This window comes from Panthera onca, chromosome B1 (genome assembly GCF_046562875.1).
Source record: "Panthera onca isolate mPanOnc1 chromosome B1, mPanOnc1 haplotype 2, whole genome shotgun sequence".
NCBI lineage: Eukaryota > Metazoa > Chordata > Mammalia > Carnivora > Felidae > Panthera > Panthera onca.
Window position 1 is genome coordinate 154,054,555 of NC_138342.1, and position 17,461 is coordinate 154,072,015.

A 17,461-nucleotide genomic window follows, 5' to 3' on the forward strand; every position below is an offset into this window, starting at 1 on the left:
TGTCTTTCTTTATGAAGGACAATAACCTTATTTGACCTCTCATAAAAGACTCAGCTTACAGAAGAGATCCCAGCTAACCCAGAGGATATGGTGGTCTTTGGTCAAGGTAAAATCAAGCATTTGGCATTGTTAAAAAAATAAGACATTTGGCTCAAAATGGAGTCGCTTATGCAAAGCCCCACACCACCAATCCAAGACTTAACCTACAGTTCTGGCTGTCCCAGAAATGAAATCTTAAACCAGTCAATCAGGAATTGCCTGATCAGCACTAGTTAACTAGTTTGCCATTGCCTAGAGGAACATATCCTTGCAATAACCAACCCGCTCTTTTGCCTAGTATAACTTCCTTGTTCCCATTCCCTTCGCCTGTAAAAGCCCTTCATTTGTGTACAAGCTCCTTGGAGCTCCTTTCTATCTGCTAGATCAGATGCTGCCCAACTTGAGTCAACTTTTGCTCAAATAAACTCTTAAAAAAATTAATATGTCTCAGTTTATCTTCTAACAGGATCATGAGTCAAAGTAGTCAAGTATCTCATCAAATGGGAAGAACATTTTGATAGGACATCCAGGGGAAAGATACCAGAAAACCAAGCAGCTTAGCCACTGTAATCTAAGCAAGACCTCTGGCCATGCCAGCAGGGCACCATAACCAGACTAAGAGTTCAGGAACCACCAGGGAGAAAAATAGCAATCACTGAGCTCCACATATATTACATGAACTCAACTTTCACCTCCCTAGGGAGACACAGTGGAATGAAAGTGCAAAACAAGGCCCCAAAGCCCTAGCTCCACCACAAACTCCAAGAACAATCGAAGTTGAAACTGCTCCCAAAAGGCAACATGGAAGGGGAAGAAGTGAGTTGAGCCTTGAAAGACCCAGGAAGATTTACATGGGCTGTGAGGAAGAAAGCAAACGTCCTGGAAGAAAGGAACTAATCGGAGTCAGCTGAGGGTGTGGGGCATGGGCGGTGCAGAGCTCAGGAACACTGAGGTTAACAAGTTACAGGAAGTTTCTAACTCCAGGATGAAAAGTGTCATCACGTTAGCTAGGACGCAACAGAAATTACTCAAATCAGATGGCTGCAAGCTATCAGTAGAAGGGAGGAGAGGGAAAAGACAAAAGCAAGGAAGGAATGTGTTCCGTTTTTTGAAAATCAGCAGTTCCTGCCAAGGAGATGCCCAGATACGCGTTTGCCCAATCACTCCTCACGTGAGCCAGCTTGAGTGGGTTGGAGGTAATGATCTGTGCAAAAGCCCCTGAGTTATCCTGAAGTTACCTTTTAGTTCATTATACTACTAAGACCTCCTCCTGTGGGTGGAGTTTCCTGCCATTTTTTGAACATACATTGTATGCACTACCATACTGACATGCTAGGCATGTGCAATCGAACCGAAGTGCCTAATTAATAAAATATGTATAAGTTCCTTATGTATATGTTAGCTCCCTGCCCCCATTCCCAATACACCAAATAAAAGCTTCCTGTGCTAACCCCATGGGGAGAAAGTACTTTGAGAGCTATGACTCTGTCTCCTTACTTATAACAATAAAAAGTTCTCTGCTTTCAATACTTCTTTGGGTTGTGTTCAACTTGCAGCCAAAGTGCAACTGAACTTGCCTTGAGTTCAGTTACAATCGCACCGATCACATAGTCACTGTTATTTCCTACGCAGTGGTAGTATGAAATTTGAGGTTTAAACAGATGTCTAATAGCGGTGCTCACAGTAAACTGAGAAGGATAAAGGCAGAGACCAAGGAAAGTGTGATGGTTATTTTATGTGTCAACTTGACCTGGCTAAGGGATACCCAGATGATGAGGAAAATCTTCTTTATGGGTGTGTCTGATGCTCTCAAACTGGGAATTTATGATGGAAAAGAGACGAAAGAATAGGATAGAGGCCCCACGACTTTCACTCATCATGCATTTACACTCTGAACCCATCTTTTGCAGAATTCAGTCTCTCATACTTCATCAGAGTTCGAAGATTTTGGCTGGCACAAGATGACAGGGTCGGCCAGCTGCTGTGGCATGGGAAGGGATCGGGCCATCTGCCGGGTTGGCAGGACACTGGGGTCTATGAAGGGGCAGACCAAGCCTAGCAAAGAGACCTCCACTCTGGTCCTTGCTGAAGGCCTGGAGGCCTCTGGTACTCTTGGGGCCCATGTCACAAACTGATGTCTCCTCACCCAACTAGCTCCCCATTCCTTGCCTCAGCTGTCCTCACTCTCCTCCCTTCCCCAGAGCATCTTTCCCAACCATTGCTGCAGATTCCTAACAAATCCCAGCTTAGAGATTTAAAGATGAGGGGGCTCCTCATCATTTATCCTGGCAAGTAGAAGAGTTTACTACTGGTCACAAGAATGATTGGTAAGACAGTCTGAAATCAGCCCAAGTCTATCACCGCTAGTGAAAAAATTATTTAGAGTATATATCGCAGGGACAAAAGATCAGCTATGTTAGCTTCTCTGTGTCATCCTGGTCACACAATGTTCACACAAAAAGACCACCTTTAGCCAACATTAACCATACTTTACCTGATATCCATACACCATAATTGAGTGCCTGATGTGGGTAGTGTCCTCTGTGAACCGTTACGGACTAAGGAATAAAACAGGATCAACCATGGCCAGTGCCCCCCTTTAAGGAGTGAAACATGGCTCCTCCCTCTGGACAGCCTTCTTTTTTTTTTTTTTTTTTTAAAGTTTATTTTTGAGCGAGAGCGAGAGAGAGTGGGGAAGGGGCACAGAGAGAAGGGGACAGAGGATCTGAAGCGGGCTCTGCACTGACAATAGAGAGCCCGCTATGGGACTTGAACCCACAAACTGCAAGACCATGACCTGAGCCAAAGTTGGACACTTAACCAACTGAGCCACCCAAGCACCCCAGAACAGCCATCTTTCAAGGTAGCTCTCCCTCATATGAGGAGAAAAGATATTGATTTAACAACATGGGTAGTAGAACAATATCTAAGTAACAATGTGAAATCCAAGAGGAGGATTCATGAAATAGTGCATAATTATCTGTCCAGAAGAAAAGAAAGGGATCACTTAGGTTGTAAAGAAAAGGGAACCAGGGCAAGTTTTGAGGAAGAGGTAGCATAAGGATATATGGAAAACAATATTTCACCTGGGCAAGCATTTAACAAACATTTAATGAATGGCTAAATGAAAACACCGGTATATGAAACCCACTTGGGTAGAATCACATGAGCAGCTCGAAAGACAAAACACTGAAACACATGTTAGCCAGAGGCAAGGTGGGAAGAAAGGCTGGGACAGTAAGGATCATCAGATCAGGAGAGGTATGGAATACCCTTATGCCAGGGACTTCAGGGAAACACTGAGGGTTCTGAAACAGAGGGTAAAATAAAGAGCTGTAGACAAGATGCAAAGAGGAGAAATAATAGCTCTGTGTCCTACAATTTAGAAATTAATCACACATTGGGGAAAATTTTTCTAAAAGGAAAATTGTTTTCTATCATTTTCTTTTAAAAGTCTATGTACATCACTCAAAATAAAAGAAATACACATAATGCCTTCTACATAATAGTGGAAGGAATTTGTCCCCAAAGATCTTTTCTTTGTATAAATGATGCCACCACAATTGATGCTTCAATAAAAATGAATATTTATGAAATGTAAAATGACTTGGATTAACTTATTCCAATTTCACCCTCTAAATTTAGATTTTTAAATCACGCCAAAATGTAGATTTTGATTACAAAAGCAAGTTGGGAAGGAAAAGAAAAAAAAAAAAAAAAGACTTACTTGACAAGAAAAAGAGCAAAATTTAAAAAACAGAATTTGAAATAGGGATGACAAAAGATGACAGAAAGGTGGTCAATTAAACTAAAAACCGCAGAAAAGGATCATCCTCAGAGCAGAGTTCTTTAACTCAATAATGCAGTCACTTATCAAGAATCAAGTTACACGAAAGCCTGAAGGAAAATCTCCCACTTGTGTGTCCCATCCATCTTCAGCTCACTGCACAGCCCTCTCCCCAGCTTTTAGTTTCTTAGCTATCCTTTCAGAGTTTCTTTGTGCATACATCTTATTATTTTCCTCCCTGTTCACACAAAAATTAGCATACCATACAACACTGTTCTGACCTTGCTTTTCTCACTTAACGCTATATCTTGGCAATCGCTCCACACCCATTCATATAGATTTTCCACGTTCTTTTTTACAGCTGCATATTCCATTGTGAAGACGAACCACAATTTATTTAACTAGCCCCTATTGATGGGCATTTGGGTTGTTTCCAATCTTTGGCTACTGCAAACAAAGCTGCAGTGAATAACCTGGTATAGTCATCATTTGGCATGCGTGCAAGTGTATCTGTAGGATAAATTCCCAGAATTGAATTCCTGGGTCAAAAGGTATATGCATTTAAATTTTTTACAGATATTGCCAAATTGCCTTCTGTAAGAGTTGAGCCAATTTACACTCTCGCCAGCAATGTACAAGAGTGCCTTTTTCCTTAAGGATTTACCAACAGAGTGTACCATCAAAGTTCTGGATTTTTGCCAATCTGAAAAATGAAAAATGGTGTTTGCATTCTCCTCATTATGAGAGAAGTTGCTCACTCTTTTATATGTTTAAGAGCCAATTGTACCTCCTTTTCTATAAACTATCTGTTCATAACCTCTGCCTATTTTTATAATGGATGTTGGTGTTTTCTTATTAATTTCTAGGAGCTTCTTACATATTAGGGAGAATAGTCCTTCTCTTATAAGTTGCAAATATTTACCCCAGTCTTTCTTTTGAATTTGTTTACGGTAATTTTTGCCATGAGAAGATTTTTATTTTGATGTGATCTAACTTATCAATTTCTTAAGTCTTCTGATTTTCAAGTCATAGTTAGAAAGGCTTTCCTTACCCCAAGATTATAAAGGAATTTTTAGGAATTCTCCTTTTCTAACATTTACTTGTTTCATTTCTTTTTAAATTTTTATTTATTTTTGAGACAGAAAGAGACAGAGCATGAGCAGGGGAGGGGCAGAGAGAGAGGGAGACACAGAATCTGAAGCAGGCTCCAGGCTCTGAGCTGTCAGCACAGAGCCCAACGCGGGGCTTGAACTCACAGACTGTGAGATCATGACCTGAGCTGAAGTCGGACACTTACCAACTGAGCCACCCAGGCACCCCTGTTTCATTTTTACATGTAACTAAATGGAGAAACAGTAGAGTAGATAACATCACAAACTCTAGAGCCAAACCGCCCACATTCTTGTTCCAGATCCACCATTTATTAGCTATGTGACCTGGGATAAGTCACCTATCTCTATGGGCCTGTTTCCAGATCAACAAATGAGGATAATAATAATTACCACATGGGGGGGGGGGGGGTTATTGTGAGGATTAAATGTCTTGGTAAAAGTAATTACTAGAGTGTCTGACATACAGTAAGCACTCAATAAACATGAGCTATTGTCAAATATCTCTTTAAAACTTATCCTGGTTTAAGATGTGAAATACAGATCCAACTTTCTTTTTCCATATGGCTACCCAGTTGTCCCATAGCCATTTTTTGAATATTCCATCTTTTCCCCACTGATTTAAGATATCTCCTTTATGATATACTACATCCCCATAGGTATTTAAGAATTTCTCATCTTTCTATTCTGCTCCATTGACCTATCTATTCATGGACAAGTATCACATTGATTTAATTATCGAACTTTACTTTTACTATATAGTAGGGCTAGTTGCCCCTCTTTGCTCTTCTTTAACAGTTACTGTAACTCTTCCTGTTTATTTTTCCCTATGAATTTTTATTAATTTTTTTTAAGTAGGCTTCACACCGAGCACAGAACCCCCACACTGGGCTTGAACTCAGGACCCTCAGCTCTTGCTACGTTTATTCATAAATTTTAACTTTTTTGGTTGATATTATAAATGGAGTGTTTTCTTCCATATATTTTCTAACAAGTTGTTTACACAGAGTAAAACTCTTGGTTGTTGTCTAGTATATATCCTGATACCATACTATTAATTCTCTTAGATTTTCCAGGTATATAATCTCATCATCTGCAAGTTAGTGTCCGTTTTACCTTTTCTTTTCCAATTTGTACATTTCTAATTGCCTTCTCCTATATAAATGCATTAGCTACCACTTACAAAACAATGCTAAATAATAACACCAATCACCCAGAGTAGGCCTAGTCATGCTTTAACCCACTTTAGGCAGCCTTGGAAAAGTTGCACAGTAAAGAAGTTTGAAGATGTGAATCTCACCTATCAGGCCACAGTAGTAGCCTATAAAAAGATGAAAATTTTCTCAACTTCAAAAAAAATTACAATAATCCAATTAAAAATTGGGTACAAGACATGAACAGACTTTTCTCCAAAGAAGGCATACAGATGGCAACAGACACATGGAAAAAATGCTCAACATCACTCATCATCAGGGAAATGCAAATCAAAATTGCAATGAGATATCACCTCACATCTGTTAGAATGGCTAAAATCAAAAACGCAAGAAACAAGTGTTGGTGAGGATGTGGTGAAAAAGGAACCCTCAAGTACTGTTGATAGAAATGCAAACTGGTACAGCTACTAGAGAAAACAATATGGAGATCCCTCAAAAAATTAAAAATAGAATTACCATATTATCCAGTAATTCTACTACTAGGTATTTATCCAAAGAAAACAAAAACACTAATTCAAAAAGACACATGCAGTCCTCTGTTTATTGCAGCATTATTTATAATAGCCAAATTATGGAACCAATCCAAGTATCCATCAATAGGTGAATGGATAAAGAGGATGTGGTTTTATATACGTATACACATATACACAACGGAATAGTATTCAACCACAAAAAAGAATGAGATCAAGGCACCTGGGTGGCTCAGTTGGTTAAGCATCTGACTTGTGATTTCAGCTTAGGTCACGATCTCAGGGTTTGTGGGATCAAGTCCCACATCGGACTCCATGCTGACGGCACAGAGCCTGCTTCGGATTCTCTCTCCCCCCACCCTCTCTGCCCCTCCCCACTCATATTCATTCTCTCTCTCTCTCTCTCTCTCTCAAAATAAATAAACTTTAAAAAAAAGAAAATTTAAAAAACGAATGAGATCTTGCCATTTGCAACAACATGGATGGATCTAGAGAGTATAGTGCTAAGTGAAGTAAGTCAAGGAAAGGTAAATACCATATGATTTCACTAATATGTGGAATTTAAGAAACAAAACAGAAAATAAGAGACAAATCAAAAAACAGAGTCTTAAATATAAAGAACAAACTGATGGTTACCAGAGAGAAGGTGGGCGGGGGAGATAAAATAGGTGAAGGCAATTAAGATGAGCGCTGAGTGAAGTACTAAATTATTGAATCACTATATTGTACACCTGAAACTAATATAATACTAGATGTTAACTGCACTAGAATTAAAATAAATTTTAAATAAAAAATTTTTAAACATGAAAATTTTCTTAACACAAAAAGTTAAGATTAAAGCTAAGATAGGGATGCCTGGGTGGCTCAGTTGGGTGGCTCAGTTGGTTAAGCATCTGACTTCAGCTCAGGTCATAATCTCACAGTCCATGAGTTTGAGCCCCGCACCAAGCTCTGTGCTGACAGCTCGAGCCTGGAGCCTGCTTCAGAATCTGTGTCCCCCTGCGCTCTCTCTGCCCCTCCCCTGCTCGTGCTCTGTCTTGCTCTGTCTCTCAAAAATAAATAAAATGTGAAAAAAAAATTTTATAGAGATTAAAGCTAACATGATAACCTTAACAACAAAAGCATTTAGTAATGGGGCATACCAGCTACTAGGCTGAGCAAGAGTGGACCATCTCCACATTTTTCCCGGATTAGGACTTCAGTGGGAATTTCTATGTTTCTTCATTAAGCATGATGTTGGCCTTTGAGCAGAAATAGATTTATTATATCATGTTATGGAAGTAGCCATCTGTGTTATTATCAAGAATAGTTGTTAAAGGTAGTCAAATGACTTTTCAGCATCCAGATGACAGTTATATCATTTTTCTTCATAGATCAATTAAATGATGAATTATATTAATAGATTTCCTAATACTGACCCATCCTTACATTCTGGAACTAACTCCCATTGCTGGGCTCTGTTCACTCATATTTATTTAGCAGTTTTTCATCAATATTCATAAGTGGGACAGGTCTGCAGTTTTCTTTTTTTTGTGCAATCTTTATCAGGTTTGGTTTTAATATTATACTTACTGCTTAAAAAGAATCTGACAATTCTTTTAATTTAAATACGATTGGAATAATCTGCTCTTTAAATATTTAGTAGAAGTGTCAGTGTAAACCTGTCTGAACATGATGCTTTGAGAGGAGGCAACTCTGACAACTTCATTTCTGCTAGAAAAATCATTGTGTTTAGATTTCCTAAATGTTTCCGGTTTCAGTTTGGGTCAGTTATATTTTCCTAAAAATTATCTATTCCATCCAAGTTTTCGAATTTATTTTCAAAGAGTTAAACAAACAGTCTCTCATGAGTCTTTAAATTTTCAATTTCTATTACTCCCCCCTTTCAGTTGCTAATTTTGTATATTTGTACTTTTTCCCTTTTTTCTTTATTAGACAGCTACAGCTCATAAATTTCATTGTCATAGTTCAACTGTTTTTCAAAGAGGCGCCTTTTGGACTACTCATATTGTTCTACTGTTTTTCTATTTATATTTAAAGTTCTTAAAAGAGGACACCATGGGCAGGTGTTCTACATCTCTTCCTCTCTCCAAAAAAGACCACAGTAATATAGTGAAGACTATAGAACAGTGTTCACCTAGTGAACACTAAGAATATAAAGGCAAGAAAGTAGAGATCACATAGGAGCTGTCAGTGTTATCTTGAATGATATCTCCAAATCCCAAACATCTGATCAAAAAAACAGATTAGCAATATCTTCAATAGGCAAAACAAACCAAAAACAAAGTGCTATTAGAAAAAAAAAAAAAAAAACTGGGCTTTTAGAGTAATTAATTCACTGGAAATAAGATTAGTTCTAACTATAATAAATTCACATTTTAACAACATAGGAGACACTCTGAGGTTTTAATTATAAGCCTTCCACCTCCTGCCTGTCTCTAGCAATTAATTGCCCACCATTTCAGTTCAACAAGCATGAATTCCACTTTTCCCCAAAGTTCTCTGAGTATTGCTGTCTAGTCAGGCACTAAAACAGAGAGAGACTGCCTCCACATAGAAGATCAGGCAAACTGCTCACATGCCCTGCCAGCCAGCCAATGCTGTCCAGGACCCGCCACTAACCTGAACAGAGTGTGCCTCAAATGAGGCAGTCCAGTCCAAGTTTAGTTGTAACCAATCACCCAAAATAGGACGACTCATGTTTTGATCCACTATAGGTCGCCTGGGAGAAACTAAGCATTAAAGAAGTTTGAAAGATTGAATCTTAACCTTCTTGCAAAGTAGAAATCTACTATTAGGCCACAGTTTATTAAAAAAAAAAAAAAAGTGTTAAGTTTCCCTACGAATATCAAAAAAAGGTAGGATTAAGGCTAAGATGTAACTCTTCACACGAAAAATATTTGGTAATAGTGCACAAAGACAGAGACTTGTACTAAGCTGAACCAAAGACACTAAATAAGACTTATCTTCTAAAATCAAAAGGTGATGCTTTTATCACAGAAATTTTGAGAGTCAGGGCACAAATAACAGACACAGAAACAACAAAGAGAAGTGAAGGGCTGTTAAACAGATTGGAGGCTGGGGCAGAGATGAATTTGACTTTCAAAACAATATTATTAAATCCATAAGCTTCAAGCTTACAGCCACCAAAACCTACCAAGGAGGTAATACTATCCTGCCCATTTCTGGGGCCAATCTGAGAACCTTCAACAATCTGTCAAAGCAGGAGTTGTACAAGAAGTGGGGACTGGACCGGCTGCAATCTAAAACTGAAATATTTGGGGGGGGGGGGGGGGAAGAGTTACAACAGCAAAGCAATAAGGACATAGGCACTGCATATACATATGCATTGTAGGCTTAGCCCTACACCCAAAAAAAGCAGTTCACTGGTCTAGATACAGAGGTATATGCATGATTATATAAAAAGACAAGATGGAAGAGCCTGGAACAGAACCAGGCCCTGAGGTTTTCTGTTAGATTTATTAGGTGGATATGACAAATAAATCATTGGCTCATTTCCGTCATGTTGGTTAATCTTTTACCAAAAGTGTCATTTATGTACCAGGTAATTGATTGGGAACACTTTGGTTAAGATTAAGCAGAACTAAATTTTGGTCAAAGCTAATCTTGAACCAGTTTGCAGCTCTGAACAAGATGTTTGTGTTCATTTGTTTGTTTTTTAGATTTCTGGGAGGGCATACCAAAACACCCATAGTGTATAAAGAGTAAGTTCAGGACAAGCTGAGTATGTGCAACATTGAAAAAGCACTACCTTTAAGTATCCATTTATGAATACTGGTTTGTAAAAATATATATAATTTATTTTTAAAAATAAAATTGTAAAAAAAATTGTAAAGTGTAAAAAATATTATTTTTAAAATAAAAGTTTAAAATTAATTCTCTGAGCCAAAAAAGAAACAAATTTTTAGGGCTGGCTATGAGTTGGGGTTGAAGTGAGGGAAGCGTAAGAAGTAGAACTGCTAATGTAGATGGAGAAACAAGGCACACAGTGTCAGTTTCCAAACTGCCTCAAATCCAAAAAAACTCTACCTCTCCCCCTCTCATACTGATTAGTGTGTACTATACGCAGAGCCTCGCTGTGACCTCCTCCTATATATACCCAATAATTCTTTAAGGAAAAGAAAAACAGAATTCCTAAAAATTTTTAAATGTAGGATTTATCTTGGCATTGAGCCATATGTAGAGGACTAATCACCCTTTAATCCTTCAACAACTCTTAACACAGTGGTTTACAAACTATGACGTGTTTGTTTAAAGTACAAATTGCCAGGGCCACACTCTGAGAAGCACTGCACCAAGGTAATTCTACTTAAAGTATGGTCCCCTTCTGCAACAGAAAATGAGGCTTAAGCTTTACGAAAAGAACCTTTAGAGTAGTTTAACATTACTGGGCACCCAAGCATTTTTCTGACTTTTTTTTTCTTACTGTATTTTCCAAAAGTATTGGTAGGAGATTGGAAAATGTTTAACTTTGTAAGGCACAGCTAGCTCTAAAGCGGACACCTCCGCACTACTGACTCAAACACGGGCAGACCCGCAAGGACGGGGCTAGGGGCAGCTCCCGCCAATTAGGAGAAACCGGGCAGTCAAGGAGAATAACAGAAGCCCGAGGGTAATTCTTGCAACCAGTACAGTGGACTGAGATACAATTTCAAAGCTGCAATTTTCATCGTTCTGTATCATTCCATTGCTTCTAGTGACAACACGGCACCATCGCTGCAAGTGGCCACTATTCCAGCGAACCGTGCACAAAAGAGGAGGCACAGAAGCCGGCACTGAGGGCACACGCACCTGTGAGCAAGATCGGAAATCAGGTCAGCGCTTTTCCTACCCAAAGTTGGGAGCCACCGGGGTATTTGCACTCTAGGTGAGTTTTACCAACATACTAGATTCCATCAACGTGCTACATGCTGTTTAAGAGAGTGAGAAGCCAAACAAAGAAAGAGGACCGAAGACCCCTCCGCCCCCCCCTCCCCTAGCGAAGCCTCTTCGCGCTTGCGCAGACCCCAACCTAGCTAATCCGCCCGAAGCCGGCCCTCCGCTCTCTTCCGGGAGGGCGGAGGACGCGCAGCCACAGGGCGCTGACGCGCATGCGCAGCGACGAAGACCGTGCTTCTGCGCGTGCCTGAGTCCTTACCCGCGACGGGGATCGGCTCCTTCCGGCCCGGCAATGCCTCCTGGGGGCTGACGATCTTAGAGGCGGAGTCGCCCATTCTCGGGACAGGAAAGAGGCTGTGGAAAAGCTGGCTAGCTCTCCTGGTGGCCAAGAGCATGGGCGGGCCGCTGGCCGACGGGCGGAACGGCGCGGTCGAGAGCGGAGCGGCTGCTGCGGAGTGGGCGGCTGGCGCCCGGCAGTGGGACCGGCGTGCACTGGGCCGCGCTGCAGGCAGGGGGTCCGCCGAGGCCGCTTGCGCTGCGGGCTGTGGCCGCTGCCGACCCGGAATCAAGGTTACCTAAGGCTCTGGCCGAAGGGCTGTAACTGAGGGCGTGTTCCGCCCGGGGGTAGGGGGTGGGGTAGGCGTCTGAGGGGGGCCTGATCCTAGGAGGCCATCAGCTAGTGTTTCTGGTTCGGCTTCGGCTTCAGTACAAACTTCCCAGGGAGAGAACAAATGTACTAATTGAGATACGAAGTACGTGAAGCGGCAGAGGTCAAAAACAAATAATGCCTAGCCTTTGATTTTAAAGTTCGTTCCCTCCTTAAAAACCTTAGCAGTTGTTCAGTATGCCCAATAAGGCATAAGACGACCTACTTTACAGGCAACGAGGACGTATGTGTATTTCCACTGGAGCCATTGTAATGGTAAATTATCAAAAAGATGAGGATCCAAAATAAAAACTAAGCACAACTTTCAAAAAGCTCAGTATAGGGAAGATAATTCAAAATAATGTTTTATGTATATACACACATACATATACAGTGATAAGCCCATTTTGCGAGGAAGAAAATAGAGAAGCTCGGCGCTAATACCACCATTAACGCAGTTTGTGTGAATTTAATGCTGCTGTTGGATCGTTCTTGTTTCTCAAATCGTGGGAGATAACATTTGTTTCTTTGACAAATTTTCAACCCAAAAAATAAGGTGGGTGAAGCCAGATGGGTGACTTGGGAGTTCCATATGTGAAATTTTGGTTTCACACAAATGTTCTGCCAGAATGGGCAGATAGTCTCACGAGGGAAGGAACTTCAGATTAGCACTCACAGACATGAGAAGGTTTTGACTTGACCTCCCGTGAGTGAGTTACCTTTTTGTTTTAATGTGGTCTGGACTGAAACAAGGACAGGAGAACTGGCCGTACAGTATTGTAGAATAAAGTCAGACATGTAACATTAAGCTTAAATTCTTTAGTTTGTAATTTAGATTTCGTCTGGGCAATTTGCCTCGGTTTTTACTTTTGTTTATCCTATGAGATTATACAGAGTAGTTTCTACAGGCCTCCTGAAAACACTCCAAGGTAATCCCTTCCATGTTTGGTCACTGCTAAGCACTTGAAAAATTAAGATCACTTTTCTGTCAGAGGAAATATTTTGTGTATGTGTATTTTTTCAATTATTGCCTTTTAATACATACTGATTTTCTGTTTTTATGTCTTGTGGTTGATTGTATGAAATTAAACATTAGAAATAAACCAAGAACTGAAGAGTTTTTCATGTTGCAAAGTACTTATATAATGTTAAGTTAAAAAGCACTACAGAGCTACAGTATGTGTATATGTACTACGTAGTATATACAAAAATGCGTATACTTCCACTTGTTATACCCACTAAGGAAAAACTAGAAAAAAATTTAAATAATGATTGTAGATTTGTTGTTGTTCAAGGTAATGGTCTACTGATTGTCACTTTCTTAAAATGGTCTGTATTGTTACAGTGTTCTTAAGTGTTCCAATGCCTGATACTTAAATTACAAAAAAAATATTTTTAAAGGAAAAATACCTCAATTTATTTCAAAGCTTTCTCCCTCCGATAAAGCAGGGGCTTCTTATCTCATTTTCCAGAATAGTTGCAAGAAAAGTTACACGCAGGGAGGTTGGTTGGTTGGAGGAGAAAATTAAAAATTCCTGCCTTCAGTGATGCCATTTTCACCACTAGGACTTCCTTTTCTTCAGACTCTCCTAATCCCTTCTGAGCTCCACACTTTTTTTTTTGCCCATGTTGGGCACACACTGCTTTAATTTGTTTTTGTTTTTGTTTTTTTTTTTGTGTGTGTGTGTGTGTGTGTGTGTGTGTGTGTGTGATTATGCACTGGTTTTCCAACAATTCTAACCATGTATGTTCTTAGGCTGCAGCCTAAGCATCCTTTTTGATAAGACAAAGACTCAAAATACAGTTTAAACAAAATAGAAGTTTATTTCTCTTTTACATACAACCTAGTAAGTAGCTAGTAGTTAAGTACTGACAGGACCATGTATTTTCTTCTATCTCTTACTGAATTAGCTTACATTAGTGCCCAGTGGTTAGTATTGGTTTAATTGGGCCAAAATCCTGATTTAGATTAACCAAAGTTTATTTCCCATTTGTTTAAGAACAGCTCTGCCTTGGCCCTTGGAGACAAGAATACTTAATACTCTATCCCAAATCTAGGCCTAGGTTTTAGTTGGGATATAGATTAGGTTGCTTTAACAGAGACCTGAGAATATTGTATCTGAAATAAGATAGGTTTTTTAATTAAAGCATAGTTGACACAATATTACATTCATTTCATATCTACAATCTAGTGATTAAACAAATCTATAGTTATTCTCATCACAAATGTAGTTATCATCTGTCACCATACAATGTTATGACAATACCATTGACTATATTCCCCATGTTGTGACTTATTCATTCCATACCTAGAAGCCTATATCTCCCACTCCCCTTCACCCATTTTACCCATCCCCACCTGCTTCCCCTCAAAACCATTAGTTTGTTCTGTGTATTTATGGGTCTGAAGCAAGACAACAGTTTTAGGGTTTTTCTGTCACATACTGGTCCAGAGGTAAGTGGTCCAGGACTAGTAGGGCAGTGCTGCTATCCTCCTACATAATCTCCATCATATCTATTTTTTTTTTTTAATGTTTATTTTTGAGAGAGAGAGAGAGTGCACAAATGGGGGAGGGACAGAGGAAGACACAGAATCTGAAGCAGGCTCCAGGCTCTGAGCTGTCAGCACAGAGCCAAGTGTGGGGCTTGAACTCACGAACCATTGAGATCATGACTTGAGCCAAAGTCGGACACTTAACTGAGCCACTCAGGCACCCCCATTATATATGTATCTTTTTTTTTAACATTTATTTATTTTTGAGAGACCGAGTGTGAGTGTGGGAGGGGCAGAGAGAGAGACAGAGAATCCAAAGCAGGCTTCAGGCTCTGAGCTGTCAGCACAGAGCCCAATGCAGGACTTGAACTCACGAACCGTGATGATTATGACCTGAGCAAAAGTCAAGATGCTTAACTGAGACAGGCGCCCCTATCATATCTGTATCTTAACCCAGCAAAAAGCAAAGAGGTGTACATCTCAGTAGTCCTGGGGATGTGTCCCAGAAGTAGCACTTGTTTCTACTTATTCCGTTGACCTGATTTAAGACATGGCCACATATAACTGAAAGCTGGGAAATAAAATTCTCTAGCTGGGCAATCATGGATACCACTAATAATTAGCAGTTCTAGTAATAAAGGAAGAAGGTGAGAATGTACATTGGCGGACAACTCCATCACAGTCCACTTTTCTGGCCATCTAAATATTTATATATGCCCCTCTTCTAACACAGAACACGCAGTATTCCAAAGGGAGAAAAGCCTAAGTTCCAACAGTATTTGAATCCAGTTCTAAGTCCATGATCTGGAGATGATGTAAAGTCCTTTACAAGTTTGGATGTAATTCCTTATGACACAGTGATCTATTTGCTAAAAGATGAGGTATCTGCTCCCCTCTCCCACATCGTCCCTCACACACCTGGTGAGGTAAGACTATGGAAAACTATTTGGGAAAAAAAAAATGGTCGTGGAAAAAGTAATCACTGGTCTGCAGCCTAGCAAAATGCTGCAAAAGGGAAACTTCAAAGACTGCCCAAGAAGTCAAGTAAATTCTTAAACCCCATTTCTGCTTTCCAGAAGGAACTCTCCTGCTTGTTGCATTTGAAGTTACTGGCTTTACGTCTGGGAGGTTCTTATTCGTGATCCTCCGTGATTGCATTTAAAGGGTATATTGAAAAGTATGCCCTCCTAGGAGGCTACACATCTTTTTGTGCCCGGTTTCTTACTGGTGCAGTTTTTAGGGACTATGCATTACTTCAGGGTCAAAGACACACAGGTATCAGCAAGCTAGACTTGCAGCTTTTTTGTCAATTCCATTTGAAAAAATACAGGATATATTTCTGGTTTATTCCTTTTACAATTCCTTGTACAAATAACCACAGCTACAGATCTCAGCTAGTCATATTTCTTATGCCTAATTACTCTTCATTTTTATTTACTAGGCTCTGTTTGTCCCATCTATCCTGTATCTATTAAGTTAATTACAGTGCCCTTGCAGCCAGCAAAAACAGCAGGTTTGGTTGGAAAGGCAATCCCCTTAATATGATCTTCACCGCTTGCCTCCCATGCTTGGCTTCCATCATCTGGCAGACAACACTTTGCTAATGGCCCTTGAGAAGGGCTTTGGGTTGCAGTTTTATCTTCTGCTATTGGGAGTATAATAGCTTTTGGCTTAATCAAAACTAGAAGGCCCTAAATAACCACCCTCAGTCAATTTGTATTGCAGGCTGCAGACAGAGAATTCCAGTCCTAGCAGAGTTTTGTTTCCTTTCATCTCTGTTAACAGAATGGCTGCATCTACCTGAGTCCATCTTTCTCAAAGGACTTTGCTGAAGGAGGCAGGCAATAGCCAATACTCTCTCATTGGTCGGAGAATCATCCTTCTGACCATTTTCCCTAAAGTTACAGATTCAAAGAGCATGTGGTCTGCCTTCCAAGGTATTGAGTTGACAGTTTTATCAAATGTTTTATGGCAGCATAAAAAGGAACGCCAGCTCTTCAGCCTGTAATATCTGTGTCATTGTCTGCTGCCTGCCATTAAACCAATTCATTATAGTTCAGTTGAATGTTATGGCTTCTACAGAAAAACTGCTAGAACTAATATGTTGTTAGCAACACTTCAGGATACAAGACCTATCCACAAAAATTTATTGTATTACTATATGAAGAAAAAATGGAAATGGAAATTTTAAAAACACCATTTAAAGTAGCATTCAAAAAATATTAAGTATCTAGAGATAAACCTAACTAAAGATGTGTTAGACCTTTATGCCAAAAACCGCAAAACACTTCTAAGAGAAATATTTAAAGATCTAAATGAATACAGAGATATACCATGTTCATGGATCAGAAGATTCAACATCTCAATATTGTTAAGATGCCACTTCTCCTAAAATTGATGTATAGATTCAATGAAATCCCAATGAAAATCTCAACAGATATTTTTCTAGAAATTGGCAAGCTGATTCTAAAACTCAAGTGCAAAAATAGAGGACCTATAATAGCAAAAACTGAGGAGTCCAGCTCCAGGCCATAATCCTACATGTCATCTTTTAGGGCTAACAACAGGCAATTACAAAAGCTTTTCCTGACAGGCCTCACAAGGGAAAACTGCCGTCCTCACACCAAACTTGGTGCACAGGCAATGAATTGCAGTCTCCTGGAGGGAATTGCAGTCAAGGACTTAGGACTCACCCCACACCAGCCATGCTCATAATCATAACTGTTTTTCTAGCCCAGGCATCTTCATTTGGAAGCCTCCTTGAGAGGTTTCTCTCTCCATACCCTACCCTACCCTCCATATA

General features: G+C 39.8%; 1 protein-coding gene across 3 annotated transcripts in view; it reads right to left on the bottom strand.

The window, feature by feature from the left end:
* Positions 1–11,992, bottom strand: part of MSRA (methionine sulfoxide reductase A) — a 462,376-nt gene extending 450,384 nt beyond the window's left edge. For all 3 annotated transcript variants that reach the window (XM_060653696.3, XM_060653695.3, XM_060653694.3), the window contains exon 1: positions 11,778–11,992. In XM_060653696.3, the coding sequence (XP_060509679.1) occupies positions 11,778–11,913 (136 nt within the window). In that variant the 5' untranslated portion in view covers positions 11,914–11,992. The remainder of the gene's footprint in view (positions 1–11,777) is intronic.
* Positions 11,993–17,461: the final 5,469 nt, after the last annotated feature.